Source organism: Pantherophis guttatus, chromosome 8, assembly GCF_059756535.1.
Source record: "Pantherophis guttatus breed Tessera chromosome 8, ASM5975653v1, whole genome shotgun sequence".
NCBI classification, from domain to species: domain Eukaryota; kingdom Metazoa; phylum Chordata; class Lepidosauria; order Squamata; family Colubridae; genus Pantherophis; species Pantherophis guttatus.
In genome coordinates this window covers 38723144-38745268 of record NC_142070.1, presented here as the reverse complement: position 1 = coordinate 38745268, position 22125 = coordinate 38723144, and the positions used below count along the sequence as shown (strand labels likewise).

The 22125-nt window shown below is 37.0% G+C and overlaps 1 protein-coding gene across 17 annotated transcripts in view; it reads left to right on the top strand.

The window, feature by feature from the left end:
* The first annotated feature begins 4054 nt into the window (after positions 1–4054).
* The window catches only part of BLTP1 (bridge-like lipid transfer protein family member 1), a 148110-nt gene continuing 130039 nt past the window's right edge, over positions 4055–22125 (top strand). For 16 of the 17 annotated variants that reach the window (XM_034401468.2, XM_087874611.1, XM_034401470.2 and 13 more), the window contains exons 1-5: positions 4055–4295; positions 12682–12808; positions 13687–13803; positions 16788–16866; positions 18858–18922. In XM_034401468.2, coding sequence (XP_034257359.2) covers positions 12712–12808; positions 13687–13803; positions 16788–16866; positions 18858–18922 — 358 coding nt within the window. In that variant the 5' untranslated portion in view covers positions 4055–4295; positions 12682–12711. The other variant, XM_060686815.2, reaches the window with a different exon arrangement.

Genomic DNA, 22125 nt, shown 5'->3' with positions numbered 1-22125 from the left:
AGATGCAATTTTTCACAGGTCCTTTGTTTCCTGGCCAGTGGCAGAGGCCAGAATGTGCTTCCCTTCAATTCAGTTCTGCCAGAACAATGTTTCTTAGCAATTTCCCTATTGCCCACTTATGACCATTATAAACTGACAGACTCATATCCGGAAGATGTGTTTACTTAGCCAAAGCCAAAGATCATTTCTATAAATACATTACATAGGGCTGTCAAATGTATTGTGGTCAGCCTCTCTCTAACTTTAGAGGAAATCCATGAGCCTAGATTGCTATGAAAAGACAACAAGAACTGTTAGGGAAAGCACTGAAAAGTATTAGGAAATCAATGGATAAAATATAGACATTGCACTAGTGATGAGAAAGAATTTGGAACAGAGAGGGAAAATAGCATTAAAAACAAAAGCTGTACTGTTGCAGAACAATAGAACAAAAGTGAGCTTATTTATTTTATTTCATCAACTTAGATAGCTGCCCATCTCACATTCATGTCTCTGGGCAGTTTAAAATTAAAACCAAAAAAATGAAACAGCCATACAAATACCACAAATATTAAAAACAACCAATTAAAGGCATGCAATGTAATCAGCAGGAGAGCATAGCTGTTCAAGAGGTGTACAGTAGTCCTCGACTTATGACCACAATTGAATCCAAAATTTCTTGTGCTGAGTTTTGTTAATTGAGTTTTGCCTCATTTCATGACCTTTTTTTGCCAAAGTTGTTAAATAACTCATTGTAGTTGTTAATAATACAGTTGTTAAATGAATCTGGCTTCCCCACTGACTTTGCTAATCAGAAAGTTGTAAACAAGTGATCACATGTCCCCAGGACACTACAACCGTCATAAATATGAGACAGTTGCCAAGTGTCTGAATTTTGATCACATGACCTTGGGGATGCTGCAGCAGTCTTAAGTGTGAAAAACAATAAGTCACTTTTTTCAGTGCCGTTCTAACTTCGAATGGTCACTAAATGAACTGTTGTAAGTCAAAGACTACCTGTTCAGCCATTTAATGGGCTCCATACCATTGTGGGCTTATTCAAGTCCACATTTTTAACCAGGTATGAGCTAACCTAAATTGCAGTTATGGATTCCCCACTGGGTGGATCTAAATCAATGTCTCAACTGCTGCTACCATCACTCTCTTTGCCAAATCCTTCTGTATCCCAGATGTTGCTACCGGAGGATACCCAGCAAGGGGAATCACTGGCACGTAAGTTTCCACAAGACCAGCATACTCTTAGTAGCCTCTTACAGAGCAAACTGAAGAGCTGATTGGGAAGAAATTTAAATGGGGAAGAAGTCGCAGGAGAAAGACATTACCATTTACAATTCTTTCCTTTATACATTGCACACCTCCTCCTCCTCCTTCCAAATCTCAGGATGCAAGGAAGGGATATTTAAATCTTTACTGTTGTTCCCTAAGATAACCAAATATCAGTGTCATGTCCGTCTGTGTAACTGTGCATTTATCTACATGTGTATGAGATGAGTAAATGAATGTGAAGGCTAGAGTATGGATGACCAACTCAGCTCTTGGCTTTTTTCCCCCTTCACCTTGTCCCATTAACTATAAGTAATGAGTTTCAATCCACAGGAAAACAGGCAATCACAAAATAAAATCCTTGGGCTTCTCTCCAGGACTTCTATTCAGCATGGGTACAGTCAGGCCAAAGCTCTTATTAAACAGCATGTAAGCAGACACAGAGTGCTAATTGGATTTAGCTAGGATCCCAATCTCTACTGCCAGAAAATCCAACAGGTACTTTGCCTTCCCTATGGCATACTTAATTAAATTTGAAGTTCCCAAATGCTGGAGGGCCTTTATCTCATATCATGCCCTCCCCTCAGCTAGCCTTGAAGTTTAATACAGGAAGATTGCTTACCCAGAAGGAAAATAAGTTTGTGATTCTGTACAAACAGAAACAACAGAGCACATGCTTCTCCAGTGCCTGTATTATAGATGTACTAGCTTTATCTTACCATTTGTTGTTGTTAGTCAGGAAGTCCTGTCTGACCCATCGCGACCCCATGCACAATGTTCCTCCAGGCCTTCCTGTCCTCTACCATCCTCTGGAGTCCATTTAAGCTCACGCCTACTGCTTCAGTAACTCCATCCAGCCACCTCATTCTCTGTTGGCCCCTTCTTTTGCCCTCAATCTTTCTCAGCATTAGGCTCTTCTCCAGTGAGTCCTTCCTTCACATTAGGTGGCCAAAGTATTTGAGTTTCATCTTACCATTACTGCATAAAAATGAGGGATCACAGAAGACCCATTTCCCTATTGCTTTCAGACACCAATCCTGCTACAACATATAATGTTGCCTTGTTCTAGGCAGCAGCTCTTAAAATTCTTTGATGACCTGTGCTATAAACTAGACTTAATTAGTATCCAGTTAGCCATTCTAGTGTGCTCTGTAATTTTCCACATGCTAACCTTTGTATTCTCATACACCTGATTAATGCTCCTTCCTTCTTCTTTTAGATTCTTTTAGACTCTGATGTGTCTTCCATACTTTTACTCACTGTGCCCCACACTCCTTAAGTTGATCTATGACTGTGATTTGATTTTAGTAAGTGAATTACCGTACAATAGATCAAGGGAGTAGTTCATATTTATTTCATATGTCTGCGTGCATATTTCAGAGTTGTGGGCCATTATTCATTACTGCAACAGAGACTTGTTGATTTAATATTAGCAAAAAAAAAAAAAAAAAAAAGATTAAATATTTATAGCTATGCCTATATGGGATAGCTTACCCACACTTATATTTACAGTTCTTTATGCATAGCTTTGAACACAGAGGGAGTTTATGGCTCAGCATCTCAAGAGCTAACAGCCTTTGCGTGCAAAATATAGATGGAAGCGAGATTCTTGTGGACCATCTAGCAGTCGGCCGAATTTTTGCAGCTCAGATCCGGCAGCCCTATGTGAAAGTAGATTGATCAGATGAGCGTGGGTAACCATTATCATGCAATCGCGAGCCGAGAGATTTATATTGAATATCATATACTGAATATGATAAATTTCCAAAGTAGTCAATTTATATAGTTATCTCCTTTGGGCTTGTGTGTGATTTTAAAAGCCTCTTTGTACAACGCCCAATCTCCTTCTCCCACTTTCGTTTCATTTCTACATTTTCAGTACAGGAAAAAGCGAGAGATTTCATGACCGCATTGCTGAATGTCAGTAGTGGGATTCAAATAATTTAACAACCGGTTCTCTGCCCTAATGATTTCTTCCAACAACCAGTTCACCAACCTGCTCAGAAAGTTAACAACCGGTTCTCCCAAAGTGGTGCGAACTGGCTGAATCCCACCACTGCTGAATGTTGCAAAGAACCTTATCTACACTTATCTATACTTAAGTCAGGGGTCTCTAACCCTGGTAACTTTAAGACTTGTGGATGTCTACTTCCAGAATTCCTCAGCCAGCTTTGCTTTGCAAAGTCCACAAGTCTTAAAGTTGCCACGGTTGGAGACCCCTGACTTAGGTTGTTACAGTGATTGGAGACAGGGATTGCATTATCCTCAACTCTCCTCTCCTCCTTAAAAAGGTAAAGGTTCTCCTCGCACATAGGTGTTAGTCGTTCCCGACTCTAGAGGGCAGTGATCATCTCCGTTTCAAAGCCGTGCTGTCCGAAGACGTCTCCGTGGTCATGTGATTGGCATGACTAAACCCCAAAGGCGCTGTTACCTTCCCTCCAAAGGTGTCCCTATTTTTCTACTTGCATTTTTTACATGCTTTACAACTGCTAGGTTGGCAGAAGCTGGGACAAGTAACGGGAGCACTAGGGATTCGAACCGCCGACCTTTCGATCGACAAGCTCAGCGTCTTAGCCACTGAGCCACCAAGTCTCCTTTAATTTCTTTAGGCTTCCTTTCAGCCCAGATCCAAAGTCCATTCCCACTCCCTTGAATGTTCCATAAGGGATTTGCGAGCCAAAGAAGCAAAGTCTTGAGTTTACTCGGAAGTTCGCAGCCTTGAGAAAGTCTGCTTTAATTTTTCTATGTTCCTCGCCTCAAAATTCCACCGAGGCGGTTCGCTTCAAGGTTCACGGACAACGCGATTGGCTAGAGGTCGGTTTCTTTGCCCGCCTTCTGCTTCCGACTGTGGACGGTCGCCATTGCTCGGTGAATCCGGGAGCGTCCCTGGGATTGGCAGAATGACTCGGGAGGCAGGCTCGGGGTGGAGTGAGCTGTTATTTGCAGCCAGCGTCGGTTGGGGAGGAGGCGCCGGGTTCCGGATTCGTAGTAAAGAGCCGCAGAGGGGTTGGATGTAAACAGTAGACCATGGGGTAAGCGGGAGAGCTTCGGCGCTGGGCCGTTTTGCGTGGGCTGCTCGGAGTCGTTTTTGGTGCTCAAGCGGCAGGTGGAGCAGCAAAGCCGCCTCTTAGGTTTTCTAAGGCTTCGGCCCCGGCCTTTCTCTTACGAGAGGCTGCCAGAGGAAGATGCCCGGGCTCCGTTCGTCCGAGCGGAGGGGGCGTTGGTGCCGGGAGTCCGGCCGCGACTCTCGCCATCCTCAGCCCTAATTTTAAGGCCGAGGTGGAAAGAGCCTCGAACGGTGGCGAAGTGCTTGGACGATGCGGCTGCGGCTGCTCGGTCGCTTTTGCCCTTTGAGCTCGTGAATCCCGATGGGTCGCCGGGCACTCCCACCCTCCGGTCAGGGCGCTGTTTGCACAGGGCGCAGTTGATCAGGGCTCAGGTAGCTCAAGTCCTCTGGATTAGTTCGGTGTTGCAGCGCTCATTTTATACGCGCGATCCTTTGGAAGCGAGGCTGCGCTTGAAAAGATGTGAAGACGGGCCACCCTGGTTTGGTGGAGGGCGAGAGAGAGAGAGGGCGGGGGAGGCGTTGATTGGGCTTATATCCTTAGGACGGAAGCCTTCCGCGTTGTGCTTAATTCGAAAATCATTTACGGTCTCTGCTCCGTTGAGCATATTTCTGGGTGTCTGATTCGGTTCTACAGTGTGTTGGTTTCTTGCAATCAAGCAGTCAGACTTTAAATCACGCTTTTAAAATTTCGGGATTCAAGTCGGTGCCCTTTGGCTAGTTTTGGACCAGATTTCCCATTTTGGCTGGGGTGGATGGAAATTGTAAGCAGCTCCATAAACACTCAGGTCTCCTTAAGCACTTGTCAAAGCAGCAAGTTGCACTTGTCAAAGCAGCAAGTTAAAATACCTGATAGAGTGGAGTATTTCACCTAATTTCTTTTTTTTTTCTTTTTAGAAAAATAATCTGAAATGTGAATTGAGCTATGCAGGTTGTGTATGGAATGGGATGGATATCATGGGGTTTCGATTTCAGTGAAACACAAGTTAATGGAGAAATGAAAGTTCAACATCTGAGCATTTTTGGATTCCTAGTATCTATACAAGAGAGCCAGTTTGGTGTAGTTGTTAAGACATCAGGCTAGAGTCTAGACAGTGGCCATGAGTTCTAATCTCACTTTAGATACAAAGCCAAATTGGATGATCTTGGGCCAGTCACTCTTGCAGTCCTGCAAAGGAGGGAATGGCAAACCACTTTTGAACTCTTGCCAAGGAAACTGCAAGGACTTGCCAGGCAGAGTCAACATTGAACCCATACAAATAGTATCTATATATATATGTAAGATAATATTTCACCCAATTAAAGTTGCTCCCAGATTCCGATAATAATTCTATTTCTTGGTTGGTTTAAGTTGGACAATTGTATTTAATTTTCTTTTAAAATATTTTCTTATACATTGCCACATGTATATGTTTCTGTCCAGAAAGGTCTTTAAGGTGGCCTACACTGGAAAATTTTACAAATTTCAAAGCTTCAGATAAAACAACTATTGAAAGCATAACAAGGAATAATCAAGCAGAAGACAATATTCTTAACCATCATTTTAAACTTAATTGGCATACTAAAAAAAAGATTTGAATGCCATCTTTAAATGAAACTTCACAGCTGTATAGCAATATATTTCAACCATGGTATTTTGTTCTTAGGTAACAGAATACAGTAATATTTTAATTTATTTTCTTCATAGATTAAGCCAAATTTATTGTGGCCATGTGGTCAAGATTTTGTAGCAAATAAATATCTACACTACTATAAGAGGAAAAAATGAATTCTGACAAATAATGGAAGATTTTGCTAAATATAATGGTTTAAAAACAAAACAGGTTTTTCTGGTTTAAAATGGACTTTGGATATCTGGGATAGTGATATCTGGGATCTTGTATGTCTTGTATGTCTTTCAGTTATATCATAATTTCATTTGTGATCTTACAACTTCCCATATATTAGCAGGAAGTAATTAGTCGTTGCGTTCTAAAATGTGTAATATAATTGTAGCAGTGTTTCCTCAAAATATTTATTGGAAAATTTTTATGGCAGGTGTGTTTAAGATTGTAGTATATTTTTAGAGTTGATTTACTATGGGCACTTGCTTTACTTTGCAGTAAACTATTTAATTCAGTGGAATTGTTTGGGATAGAATTGGTTCTTCTGCCTCTTTTGAGATAAAATGCATATTGTTTGAGAAAGGTTGTATTGAATTATAATTATAACAACATACTTCAGAAAGAACTGGCTTCTTTTTATTTGAGAGTAAATGAGACTTCCATGAATTTGAAGTATTCAAATTCATGGTGCTGATGAAGAACAAGGCTTATTCCACTTCAAATTTTTTAATTTTAACTTAAGGTTTTTTAATATACAAAAGACCTTTGATTACTCAAGGTTTTTATTATGAAATATAGGTAGTCCTCAACTTATGATCACAATTGAGTCCAAAATTTCTGTTGCTAAATGAGATATTTGTTAAATGAGTTTTTCCAATTGTACAACCTTTCTTGCAATAGTTCTTAAGTGTAGCTGTTAAGTTACTAACACAGTTGTTAAGTGAATCCCCATTAACTTCCCCATTGACTTTGCTTGTCAGAAGTTTGCAAAGGGTGATCACACGAGCCCAAGACACTGCAACCATTATAAATATGAGTTGGTTGCCAAGCTCTGAATTTTGATCATGTGACCAAGGGGCAGCAGCCAAAAGTGTGAAAAATAGTCATAAGTTACTTTTTTCAGTGCTGTTGTAACTTTGAACAGTCACTAAATGAACAGTCGTAAATTGAGGATTACTGTATGGTATCTAGTTTAGTGTTAGATTTTATAGTTTTGGAAATAGGATCTGGTTTGGGTTGCTGTGGAGATGATTTGATCCACTTTGCTGCTGAGATTCAGAGTAAGATTGGGGAAAACAGTGTTTTATAATCCTAGTATAGCTTAATGAAGGGGGGAATATCTAAGAAAATAAGTATGAGGTTTGGGTTCTTTTTTATTTATGGTTTTAAATTCTGATTTATAAACAAATATTGTAACTCAAAATTTAGATTAGTCCTACATTTTTAACATTTTAGCAAAGTTAGAAATCTGGTTTTTCTGTAGAACATTTGAGGTTTAATATCTTTACTATGCTAGACCATTTTTAATTTTTAACATTGATTTGTGATTTAAATTTTAATTCAATTTTAGTTTTTGTTAATGTTATTGTTGATTTCAATTTATTGTGAAAATGTTATACTATATTAGGTATCTAAAGTTTGTGAAAGTGAGTTGGATATAATTTCATAAATAATAACTTGTATATGTTTTGGGACAGATTGTGATAGTAGCCTGATAGTAGCAGAGGGAACATTCATGACAACTGTAGAAAGATAGACTGAAATATTGTTGTACAAAAGAAAATGGGAGCTCATTTCCTGAATATGGTGAAATTGTTTCCCCCCCCCAGAAAATTTCACATAAATATAAAAATATGAATTTATTAGTTTTATTCTTCATCATTATTTCTGCTGAACATTGACATAGTGAAAAGATAAATATTATTCCAAAGTTATAGAATTATATATCTCAGAATGAAAATAAATCAATGCTGTTCCAAAAATATTGTCATATCACTTATAGAAAAAGAGACTGACAATATTGCAGTGAGGTTCAGCTGTGAGAAACTAATAGTCAATAAGGAATGAGATTTGGATTAATAAGAATTATTGGGAAAAGGTTAGCTTAACCTCACAACTATTTCAGCAAGTACTTTGACATTCCAAAAAGAAATGTCTGTATATATTTCTATATAAGTGCTTTGGAAACAGCTGTTGGACACCTTATTCTGTGAACCAGCTGTCAGATTGTACTACTGATTTAACTCTCAGCATCTCTCTCAAGGACACTTTGATAGAGTGAGCGATGATTAAATTAAATACTCAGTTTACTTTAAGAATAATGCTGTAGCTCATTAAAATCCAGTTATTGATTCCTCTTTACAGTGCTGAATAAGTAAATGATTTAAAGCTTTTTTTTGGCCTGGTTGCTGCCATAATGCCACTTTTTGCAGCTCTCTGAGGAAAAATGGCATGAAACACTGTGATGTTATATGGTTGCCATAGTGCACTTACTGTAGCCAACATTGCAAATGAGTTGAAAAAAAGCAAGAAAAGCTGAATATTTAAAAAGTTTGTACAAACGAGTCTCCCCTTTAAATCAGCTGCATCTTCTATTTATTATTTTATTTATGAAATATATACGCTGGCCTTATCTATCACAATTCTGGTTAGCTTACAGAATCTAACAAAAAAATCTTAGTGCAACTCATCGAAGGTTCATAGTATATTCATAATTTTTCTGGAATCAAAGACAAGCAGAGATGTAGCTGATGCTTTGGTGTTGATTGAATAACTTTGGATAATGAAAGTTCAGGTAAATAAAGTTCTGCACAGAGAATATTTCCACATTGATTAATATTTGAACCACATAGAACTACATTTATAAATGAGATTGTTTTCTTTTGATTTGCACTGTTGGAAAAAGATGGGAATTCTTTACCAATATTCTATTTTTTTATAAATCACATTTGGAGTAAGATAATGAACACAACTCAGAGAAAATTTGTAAGCTGTTCAGAGTCATTTTGGAGTCAGACAGAATTAAAACCCAATAAATAAAAATAAATTTTCCATAGTGTTTTAAAATGTGGTGTATCTTAGCCTTTGATCATACATACTGGCTTTTAAAGTAGTATCTTTTCCAAGATAACTAACTTTATTTTCTCTGCTGTTTCTTGCATAGCTAAGTAGATTTCCTCCCCGTTAAGCTATCTTGATACTGTATGTTCCTGATAGAAAAAGGAAGTAAATGAGATATGTAAATGTCATATAGCCTAAAAACTTCTAAAATAATTTCCTCTACTGAAAGCATAGCTTTAATTAATGTAGACTTTAAAAAAAAAAACCCATGATTTTATTAAATATAAAGGCTGAAAGTAACTTTATAAATATCATTTTAATCTTATTATATTTGGGCTGCTGTGAAAATATCATGTAAAGGTATAAAGCAATTTAAAGCAGGTGTAAAACTATAACAGGAATTATACATTCCAGTGATTATCAATATGGACAATTAATGAGTTGTTACTGAATTCTATACTCCAGTTATGTCAGAATTTAATATCTCAGATTCTTCTCAGTTTGAGATTCTTAATTTTGCCCTCGCCCAAACCCCAGATCTCCTGTTTGCCCTACAGACTCTTCAAGAGGAAGGCAATCAAGCTTTTGCAATCCAAGCCAGCGCTGCTGCTTCTGCTCCCCTTTCCTCCTCCCTGGAGCCGAAGCAGAGAACAAAAGGATGGCTGGGAAGAGTTTAAAAGAGAGAATCCAAGGTGCTCGTTCTCAAGTTATACACCGCTGGGGGGAGGGAGGAAAGGGGAGCAGGAGAAGAAGCCCCGCCTCCCCCTAGCGGTGTGTAACTTGAGAACCAGCACCTTGGATTGAGATCTTGGATTGAGATCTTCCCGTGCTGTTGGCACGGGAAGCAAATTAAAAGCTGCCACGATTGCTGGAGGCAGCAGCCTGAGCGGAACTGGCGAAGCAGCTGGTCGGTGCTCTGGCACCAGTCCTCCTGCAGCGGGCCTATGTTTAGGGGCCTCCTGAACCTGAAAAATAATAAGATCCCCCTCCCCCTGATAATAAGGCCAAGGCCATATTTCGGGGGTCAAAAGAAAATAAGACCCTGTCTTATTTTCGGGGAAACACGGTATTAGAATCTAATCTAGCATATTGTTTTCAAGAAAACAATATTGACAGGAATCTTAAAATCCCCCCCCCCTCCAATATTATAAAATCCTAGTTTGATAGGAATTATAATTGTTTTCTGAATATCCTGCTTAAGTTAATTTGAGCTTTCCTCTCTCATGGCCATTCTATTTTACATGAATTCCCTTATTTTCTTTAAAATGCTACCTGAACTACTGTTGATATTTAAAACTGACTTGGATTTTTCATATAGCATAATGTTTTATTATAAATAAAAAAGAAATATTCTAATATATTATTAGAAATTAATGAAAATTCAGCTGCATTATCCCAAACACATTGATAGATAATACTAATCTCAGGAGCTATGTTGCATTGATGAATTAGAGTTATTTAAAATTAGTATAAGAGAGTTATCAATTACATAAAAGCTTTTGATTGTGTAGAACACAATAAGCTATGGGCAGCTTTGCACAAACTCTCCCAGCCCACCTGATCAGATTTATCAGGTCACTCTACACTAATCAGGCAACACTGAGACCACTTTATGGCGACAGAGACTGGTTCAGAATCAGTAAGGGCGTTAGACAGGCATGTATTTTATCACCTTTTTTGTTCAATCTGTATGCTGAAGTGATCTTAATTAGATCTGGAACTGCCTGATGTTGGAGTGAAGATTGGGGGAAGTACCATAAATAATTTAAGGTATGCAGATGATGTAACACTATTGGTTGAAAATAAGAAAGACCTGGAAAAAATGATCTGGAAAATCAAGGACGAAAGTGGAAAAAGTAGGATTGAGTCTCAACATCAGGAAAACAAAGATACTGACAACAGCTGCAGGTAGACATGAAATATTTAATATGAACATGGAGGAAATTGAATTAGTATGAGAATTTATCTTCCTTGGATCAAAAATTCTTCACGATGGCATTTCTACTCCTGAAATAAAATGCAGGACAACTGCAATGGTTAACATGAATAAGATCTGAAAAAGCAGAGATATTGATATAAATACAAAAACCAGGCTAGTTAGAGCAATAGTCTTGCTCTAGTAAAAGGGGCAAGCAAAGAACACGCCAGCTTGATAACATCAAATCTGATGTACAGCTGAATATACAATTGACAGAAGTTGTGTTTGACAGGGTAGCATGGAAAGCACTTGCCTATCAAGTCACCAAGAGTCGGACACAACTAAATGGTTAAAAACAACAACAAATAAGAGAGTTAAAACTCTAGTACTTACCATAATTAGTTTTCTGAACCATATAAAGTGGATAAAGATTTTGGACCAAACCAAAAATCTTAAATTGTGGTTGGAAATTGATTTAAGAACCTCGTTTACCTGAAGTTGATAATTACACTATTATTATATTACATTACATTACATTACATTACATTACATTACATTACATTACATTACACTACACTACACTACACTACACTACACTACACTACACTACACTACACTACACTACACTACACTACACTACATTACATTACATTACATTACATTACATTACATTATATTATATTATATTATATTATATTATATTATATTATATTATATTTATTATATTATTTTTGAAATGTGAACCATGTTAACATGCATTTCAGAACTGCAGCAGTTGAGATCCAACTGTTGATTCTGAAAGCAAGGTTTTGGGAAAACCCAAGGGGTCGCCAATAGACAGACGATCTCCATATATCTGGAATTATCACCATGCTATGGGTGGTCCTACTAAATTAGTATCAACAGAGTGGCATTGACTAATACACTAGTCTACAGCTGTCCCTACCTTTTTGGCAATGGCCGGTTTTGTGGAAGACAATTTTTCTACCGACTGTGTGTGTGTGTGTGTGTGTGTGCGTGCGCGGTTTCGCTCACTCGCCTGCTGTTTACCTCCAGCTGTGCAGCTGGAGGTAACAGGCCACCTACAAAGCTCTGTGGCCTGGAGGTTGAGGACCCCTGTTTTAGAGTATTCTTTTGCAGGAGAAACTTCACAGTCCTACTTTATCTTGTTTGAAACATTTGTATTGTTTCCTGTTCACAAAAGCTTGTGCCTTAAAAAATGGTGTTAATATTTCATTTACTATTGGATTCTTGAGGTCTGCTGCAGCAGGCTTTGAAGAAATGTGTACTTAAAAATTTATTGTAGTTTTTAATTGAAGAACAGATGGTTTTAGGAAGTGATTTTTGTTTGGGTACGTCAAGGTCCAAAAGAATGTTTTGACCCCAGTCTTGATCAGAGACTCTTAATAGCTGTTATTTTAAAAATGAAAATAAATATATTTAAATATGAAAGGTTATCAAATATTTAATGTAACATGTATTTTAAGTTTAGCAAGGAAATCATTTTCACCTTGTTATTAACTCTTTTTTACTTCAATAAGCTACCATTTCATTTCCTACTGTGTAATATATATTACACTATCACAAAAGCTCTCCTTATGAATCCTACTGAACGAAATAGCATTTCTGCCATCCTATAGTTACTGCTTAAAGGCCATAACATTCATTTTGTGTGTTAATTTTGTGGTTGATCTCTCTTACATATATCTCAAACAAATCACTTCAACAGCACTTTTCAAAATGATACTCCCATTTGTTTTTTCTCTTTTCAGTCATCTAGACCCTGCTGCAATATTCTAAGAATGGACAGAAATATTAATGTTAGCATTGTTCCCAGTATCACTCAGTTGGAAAATTTCCTCACTGAACATAACTCAAATGTTGTTTGGCTCCTTGTTGGTATGTAATATTTGGTTTGTTAAATATTTCTTATGTTTTCCAATATTATATCTAATATCTATTTTATCTCATCTGACATGAAATGTTTGGCAGCAGCTATTTGTTTTAGAAAACATTGATCTTATCCTGGTTGATTTTAAACAATTTAATTACTAATCTCAAAACTGGAGTTAGTGGAATGTTAAATACAATTTCATGCAGTTTATTAATTTTCCATCTTTAAGTTTATTTAAATTCATTTTTATATCAGCTTGCAATTTAAACATTAAAACACATTTTGCTTCATATTTTCTCTTTATATACATTTTATTGTCTTGTTATAGTTTAAATAATTATATCTATATGAATATAGTACACCATTTATTGGATCATGTATAGTGCACAATATAGAACATAGTCAATACCTAGGCAAAAAAAACCCCCAGCATTTGAAATGTAGTGTTATCCGCAATAATCTGGTTAGTATAAAGCTTCCGTTAAGGCAGTAAGCTATTTAAAAAGCATAATTACCAATTGACATTGCCCTTCCAAAATAATACTGTGCAGCTTTATGTGAAACTGTTTTAGAAAGCTATTTGACACATGAGATTGGGGCAAGGAGGGGAGGTAATGATGTGTGTCCTCAACCACTGTGTGCCAATGAGCATATTTGGAATTTTAGGAATAGATCATGAGCAGCCTTGCAAAATGGCTACCGTATGGCTGGTTACAAGAACCCATTTACCATTAAGTAATTTGGTAATATTGCTTCCCATTGAGTGTGTGGCAGTCCATATCTCTCTCACTTCCAAATAGTTTCTGTGTTATGAATGTATCACTTCTGTGTTTTTTAAAAAATAATTTCCATTCCTCTAAATGTATGAATATTTGTTTTGCAGCTACAATTTTGTCCTGTGCCTGGATTATTTACCTAACTTATTACAATTCCCGAAACATTGGCTTTATTTTAACATTGATCCTTAACAGATTACATAAAAATGGCTATATCCATATTGGTAAGTGATCTTGATTTAAATATGAAATGCCAGTATATTCTGAATCACATTCGTAATATTATATTGATAAAAAACCTAGTCAGTGTTACATATTTTATATTCCATTGATTTCAGCAAGAGAAAAATTAAATACGTTCAGTTATTTTATTAACATCAGTGTGATGAAAAGATTAATCCTGTGCTGAGTTTACTTTGCAATGGTGTAGTTAAAATCTGGGCTGCTGTTGCAAATGTGAAATGTCTCCTGTATCCTATATATTGCGAATTTGGGAATATAATTCAAATATGAACCAAAATATTAGATTCATCCATGGCATCCTTTGACTAAACAGGGACTGTGGGCGTACTCATGTCATGCATGGACTCTTAGCAAGGCTTTTTACACTTAAGAATTCTCTTGTGTCACTGTGCATGCAATATAAACTGTATTGGAGGGGAGAATATCGTATTTAAAGAGGTTCGGAGATAAAAGACTTAAGCTTCAACGTCATCTAGCCACAAAATTTAAGTTTCAAAACAAAAAGACCATTAGAGTCCAGAAACATAAACTCCTGGCAATCATCCAGTACTGGGTTGTTTTCCCTCTCTTGTAAGATTTTATTATGTTTTATCTGTATTTTAATGGGAGGAACAGAGCAGGTTTTTCCTGTTTGACTCAGAGCCTGGTGAATGAGGATCAATTCCTGGAAATCTAGGAAATTTAGTGCAATCTAAAAACTTGTATAAGCTTATTGTGAATTAGAAACTTAAATTTTGTTTTATGAAAAATTATTCAAGTTGTTATTTTTTTAGCCATTCTTTGATTTTATTGTCTTGGCTGTATATGCATTATTGGCTAAATGTCAGGCCATTAGTCCACTGAAGTCACACTTTTTTTCTCTCTTTCTTTGACTTCTAACCATTCCCGAAACATTGATATGTGTAACAAAAGGCTTGAATTTCTTAACTAAACTAGCCTTTCACACTGAAAGGACTTTACCTTTAGTACACTCTCCCCAGTTAGATAAACTAGGAAGACCTGGAAATTTTGCCACTTTTTTCTTCATGAATGCATATATGTAGTGAGGGATTCTTCCTTGGAATAAATAGGTAGTTGCAATATACTGAATATGACCTCACCAGTGTTGCATAATGCAGTAGGGAGGAAAAAACTTAGGAGCCTCTGCTTGACGCAGTCAGAGGGATCTCAACCCAATTAATTGCATATCCATGAATGGTAATACATCATGCAAATGGAATAGATAGCTCTGGAGATCAGTAATTTGAACGCTAAATGTTCACTATCCCCTGTACAAATGAGCGCAGGGGAAATTATCTTCCTTAGGATCGTTCTTTGAACCAAGTATTAATTTTGTTTGAGAAAAGGATTTTCCTTCCTTGAGAAGTTTCTTTCCACCAAGTAATCATTTTAAAAGTTTCAATGGTTTTTAAATGTTTTTATTGTTAAATAGGACCAAAGGGGGAGCATAAAAGCACTACAACATCATTTTCTGTAAAACAAAATAAATATTTTAATTCTTACATAGTTTCTGCTAGTTCTTAGATTGTTAGTATTTCCTATATCTCTTACTCCAATTTTGGCTTTGTTATTGCCTGTGAGCAAGAAGAGAAAGAGGCTTCCTTAAGAAAGAAGATACAGCAATTGCAAAATGGAATCCCCCATTCCTTCTCCAGAAGCACTGTTGAAAGAGAGGTTAAAGTTTGTACTTGAGCTTGGAGTTTGAGTTTCTTGGGCTTTGATGATATCCATCCGTTATCTATATTAGAACTGATTGAACTGTACCTTTAATTTTTGTTTATTGTGCTTGAGATGGGATGTTTCTATTACACCCTTCTTGTTAGATCTACTATAGTTTGTTCAGTATCAGTGTTCCAGTACAGAACATTCTTTATTGCTCAGGACAAACAGTAGGGTGACACAAGAGAAATCAGTACCCACATAGTTCTTTGCGTGGTAAGTGCAGCGTTTGTATGTCAGAGATTCAAAATTATTCGAGAAGAGAAAAACTATGGAAGGGGGAGAGAACTGAGGAAAGCACGAATATTTATTTAAGATTGATAGTGGTATATGATTAAGAGTAAGAGTAGTTCAGAAGTTAAGACACTGAGCTTGTCAGCTGAAAAGCCAAAAACAGCCTGGGTTTAAGATCTGAGTGCTTGGTGACAGGGTGAGCTTCAGTTACTTACAGGGTGGATAAAAATTGATGATTTTTTAAAAAATTTTTTTAAAAAGGATTTTTTTTATTTAAATTGGATTTTTTTTTTTTATCAAATTTATTTTAATAAAGTGCTTTTGGAGTAAAAATTTATCTAAATATAGTTTTCTATTTAAGATACATTAATAATTTGGTTCATTCAGCATGAAATGGAGCCTGGTTATGTAGCATGAGGCTGTATATTCTGCAATATTGGGACTGTCGGTGAGTCAACAGCAGGTCAGAGGAGGAGCCTCTGCGGGACAGAGATGACAGTTGCTCTTTAAAAATTATGATTTAAATCAAGTTGATTTAAATCAAGTCTTTTTACTAGTGATTTAAATCATGATTTAAATTGTGATTTAAATTGACTTGATTTAAATCAAATCCACCCTGGTTACTCATCCCAGCTCCTGCCAATCTAGCAGTTCAAAAGCATGCAAGTACAAGTAGATAAAAAGGTACTGTTTTGGTGGGAAGGTTACTGAGTTTCCACATTTTCATGCTGGCCACATGATGACGTAAGTGTCTCTTAGATAATGCAAGCTCCCTCGGCTGAGAATCAGAGATGAGCACTGCCTGCTTGAGTCGGTCCCGACTGGATAGGGGAAACCTTTAAACCTTTAAACTGTTGACCTAGTGATAGGTTCTCTTCCATTTGTGCAGAAGTTAGATATTCATTTTCTGGGATGCTTTAATTGGATTCTTCTGGAAAGTAGGGAAATACAACTTGAGAACTTAAAAGACTCCTTGGTATTCTGTGATTTAACAGAAACCTTTTTATTGCAGGATCCTTTTCATTCTCTGTTCTGTCTGGAAAAATCATGGTTCGTGAAATCTATTATATTACAGAAGATTTCTCCATTAGGTACTTAACTTTTATACTGTTTATTTCACAGTTATGACTTTATTAAATTTTATTCCCATTATAGCATTGCTTATAGATAAAGATAGGCCCTAATATGGTTTAGAATATAACATCTTATTTTGTATTTTCATGATTGGTATAATAAGAAAAATAATTCAAAGAAAAAAGTGTTAGGTACTTATTTTGTGACTATGCAAAAATTTCTAAAAGGGACTATCTCTGTAAATTTAAGGAAATAAGATTTCCCTTATGTAGTAAAATTTGTTATCCTTCTAGAGTTGGATCACAATAATCTAGCACAGTGGTTCTCAACCTTCCTAATGCCCCGACCCTTTAATACAGTTCCTCATATTGTGGTGACCCCCAACCATAAAATTATTCCTAAAACCATTGAAAATATGTGTTTTCCGATGGTTTTAGGCAACCCCTGTGAAAGGATCGTTCGACCCCCAAAGGAGTCGCGACCCACAGGTTGAGAACCACTGATCTAGCAGATCTGTTAAAAGAGTTATGAATAGCAGTGAGTCACAGGAGCTACAGCAGGATGTCTAACCTATGGATATCTTTTGGTCCTTATTTATTAATCATATTTGTTAATGACATTTATATGACCACTTTCACAAAAAGTGATTTCATACAATAGTTAATAAAACAACGATATATAAAATACAAACATAAATATAGAGAATTGTTCTATTTACATTTTTAAATTTAAATTTAATACTTTAATTATTTGAAAACAAAAAAACACTATAGAAAATCTAAAAATTAACCAGAATGGAGCCATCTAAGAATATTTCAATTTCCCTGAAACCATCCCACTCCCAGGCCCAGCATCACAGTCAGGTCTTGAGAGACTTCTGGAATGATAGCAAGGACAACCTGACTTCCTTGCTATTATTCCAGAAGGGATGGGGGGAATGATCCTTAGAGTGGGCATCATGGCAGAGAAGGCTTGGATTCTGGAACCAACCAAATCTAGGTCCCTGGCAAATGGTACCTGCAGCATGCCTTCTCTGTCAGATCTAATGGACTGACTGATGTAATTGGGTAGAGGCAGTCCCTGAGATATGCCATGATATGCCCCAAGCCATGAATGGTTTTAAAAGTAATAACAAATGTTATATGCGCTCTTCTAGGAGCACACATATTTTCCTACACTGCACTGCTGCATTCTGCACCAGCTGAAGCTTCCGGATATTCTCAAGGGCAACCATGTGTAGAGCACATTACAGTAGTACAATCTGGAAGTGATTATGACCTGAGTGACTTGTGAGCCTCCTGATCCAGGAGAAGGTGCAGCTGGCAGACAACATGAAGAATATTTTAGCTTTTACATGAAAAAAATAAGAAAACAAGGCCCACAAAATAGTCTAGATGAGTTAAAAAAACTAATTTTAAAGTTGAGAGAATCTATTTGGAGTGGTTAAAGGTAAAAAACTTTGAGATAACAATAATTTCACATTACTTTACGAAAGTAAAATCTAATAGGCTGTTAAATTGATGTGATCATCTTTTCTGACCTTCTTATAAGCAAAGTCAGTGGGAAAGCCAGGTTCATTTAACAACCATGATACTAACTTAACAACAAGAAAGGGCAAGAAAGATAATAAAATAGAGCAAAATTCATATAACAAACATTTTGCTTGGCAACAGAAATGTGCTCATTTGTCGAAGACTACCTATAAATCCAGGAATTCATGATAGGTGCAGGATCAGCATAGAAAATTCCCTTCTTTCTTACCTTAGTGAAAATTATAAAGATAAATCTTTCTGTGAGCAGATTTGGGTTGAAAAGCTCAGGTCCTTGAACAAATTGCAAAGAAGCATGTATTTTGGTATTTCAGCTCTTTGGTATCTTTTCAGATTCCGAAAACAGGATGATAAATTCACCTTTGTGTTATTTGAAACAATTTCTTATTAATTGTATATAGAATATAGGTACACTTTAACAGCTCTTTTAAATATTTTATTTGTGTAAATACTTTTAGAATCCAAGATGGATTTATTATATTTCGTTGGTGGAAGATGTACAATCCAAAGCAGAAGCAACATGGTAAGTTTCTGCCATTTAGATATTGCTAGATATTGAAGTAAATAAATGATTCCACAGGATATTATTATTTGTAGTTGCAAAAGAAAGTCATTATTTGTAGGTATGCAGTGAAATGGGAAAAAAGTTGTATAAATATATTTTAAAGTCAAATGTTTTGAAATTGCCTAGTGTAGGTATTTAAGCCTATTAGAGAAAGGTGATTGACATTTTCTCATTCAATGTTTCCCTGAATTTGTGATTGCATTATTTCCTACTAGCTAATAAATTAGTGAAGTATCATTTGTAATCTATGCTTTTTGAAGGTACTTGCATTATCTTAGCTTGCAGTGATTTCCAAAGGGCAACATGGGTTTTAAATAGGCATAAATATGGATATAAGGTGCAGGAGACATTAAAAAACAAAATGCCTATTGATAAGGGTTAGTGTAGTTCTATATTACAAATGAAATGCAGGATTATTGTGCTAAAATCACTAGATGTTTTGAAGCTAAAGTACCCTAAGTATGGAGCTATGATAGTTGGAATTCCCATCAGGAAAATTAATACCTCAAAACATTTGAAATCTGGTTGGAAAAAACTGCAGAGGTGATAATCAAGAAAGAAACTAATTGCTCTGAAACTGGTTCTTTGAAAAAAAAAAGAGATTACTTAGATTCCTTATGTTTTAGCCCATTAGACAGCAGACCAATAGCAAGGATAAATTTTCACTGTCATAATTTTTAATTATTTGGATGGCTTAATTTGCTATAAGTTATAAATGCCCTAGAAAGCTAGTTGCTTCGACGTGTTTTTTTAGAAAGGGTGAAAATATTTATTTTTCTTGCTGTATCTCTAAAATTGAAAATGTTACATTCTGAAGATATCTTTCTTCATTGTGTATAGTTAAAAAGTGAATAAATAATTTGCTAAAAGTATTCAATTAAAACTGTTCAAAATGATTTGTGTGCGGTAGTACTCTTATGTGTTTTTAGGGAAAAAGAAAATTTTCTACTACTTTCTGGATAATTATAGAATACATAGAAAACTGCTAGTTATATAATGTAGTTTAAAAGACCCAGTTTATTGAAATATCAAAGGAGTTTATGTCTCTTGAGTAGATAAGTAATAAGGTTGTCTTTAAAGAAAAATAATGAGTTAATTATAACAAAATTATGTTTAATTGGGTCATACTATATGAAGCTAAAAATATGGGAATCACTGATATGCTACTTCATTATTTATAATCATTTACAGTTTTTTAATTTTCTAAGTTTATAACAATTAATTTTTACCATTTAAACATTATGCTGTGTAACAGTGCTTCCTGACCTTTTCATTTAAGTTGATAATTAATATTCTTGAAAACTTTTGGAGAACAACATATAAGATATGGATTACAGCAACATGTATGCCACTGAATTTGTGAATTTCACATTAAATAAAATTAATTACATTGGTTTTAGTAAATAGTAAAAATCTTGTAAGATAAGATGTCAAAATTTCAAAAGATTTGAGTGTATAATGAGATTGTGTCCAGCTTAATCACATAGATACACTCAGCTGTACATCTCCACCCCGGACCACCCCAATGATGCCCTTGAAGTGATGTCCCGGTGCCTGGAGGCTGTGCGGATCTGGATGGGGAGAACAGACTCAGGCTCAACCCATCCAAGACTGAGTGGCTGTGGTTTCCGACATCCCGATATAGTCAGTTGGTGCCATCACTGACTATTGGGGGCGAGTCATTGGCCCCCACCGAGAGGGCTCGCAACCTGAGTGTCCTCCTGGACTCACGGCTGTCTTTGGAAGAGCACTTGACGGCTGTGGCCAGGGGGACTTTTTATCAAGTTCGCCTGATTCACCAGTTGCGTCCCTTTCTGGATCGGGACTCGCTAAATACAGTCACTCATGCTCTCGTTACTTCCCGCCTGGACTACTGCAATGCTCTCTACATGGGGCTCCCCTTGCGGAGCACCCGGAGGCTCCAGCTGGTCCAGAATGCGGCCGCGCGAGTGGTTATGGGAGCGGCGTGGCGCTCCCATGTGACCCCCCTCCTGCGCGAGCTGCACTGGCTCCCGGTGGTCTTCCGGGTGCGCTTCAAGGTTTTGGTTACCACCTTTAGAGTGCTCCATGGCATCAGACCGGGGTATTTACGAGACCACCTTCTGCTACCAATAGCCTCTCACCGACCAGTACGCTCCCATAGAGAGGGGCTTCTCAGGGTGCCGTCGGCCAAACAGTTGTCGACTGGCGGCCCCCAGTGTATATAAGGGTGGGCCTCTGCCTTCCCATTGGGCGCAGTCCTGCTGGCTCAGCTTCCTGAAGTGGAAACTGGAAAGGTTGGGGGGGGGAATGTGTAGTTTCCCTTGGCAAGAAATAGAATAATATGACCCACTGCACTTTGCATGTAGGGACTTGGATGGCCGTAATGGATGGGATGGGAGAAGGCAAATCAGAAGAGTGATTCAGGTGGTCCCTGCAATCTGTTGTCTTCCAGAGGTTCCAAGCTTTTGCAGGGAGCCCCTTGGCTGAATGCTGCGGATTTGTGGCAAGGCTGTGGGTGGGCGGGCAGAGATGCATGGTGCTTCTGAAAGGGAGAGATTGGCTAATAATGGAGTCCTTCCAAGCACATCCAGAAATCAGGAATTTGTTTTCAGTTTCAGGATCAGGCTTCCTGCGTTCTGAAGAATATGTCAGAAAAGTTTACATAATACCTGAAAGACAAGTAGTGCTGAAATTAAAGACAACTTTTCTGTCAGGTTACAAAGAAGAAAAGGAACCTGAAATGAAGTACTTTGGAATTATCAGTTTCAGCCACATTTGCATAACAAAACCCCCAAGGAAGAGGCATAATAAATATGAAGAAACCCTCTCAGAAAAGGAACTGTCAAACCACATCCTGAAAGCTTCTCCAACCGAGCGTGTTCTCTGTAATTGTAGTCAGTGAAAATAAAATGAAAACATTAAAGAAAGTGATTCTCACAGAGAGACAGAGAAAGAAAGAGGGAGAGAGGGGGAAAAAAATCTCAACATCCACTTGCACAGGAAGAACTAGATGAAATGTCATTAGGCATATGAAAATGTCCAGAAAGATGTTTGCAACAAGTGTTGCAATCCCAAACCAATAATCCTGGCCTGTCATACAACTATTCTTCTAGTCAGTATGTTTTCTTTGATCTTATTAGGATAATGTTTCTGGGGGATCAATATCAGGCGTCTTCTTC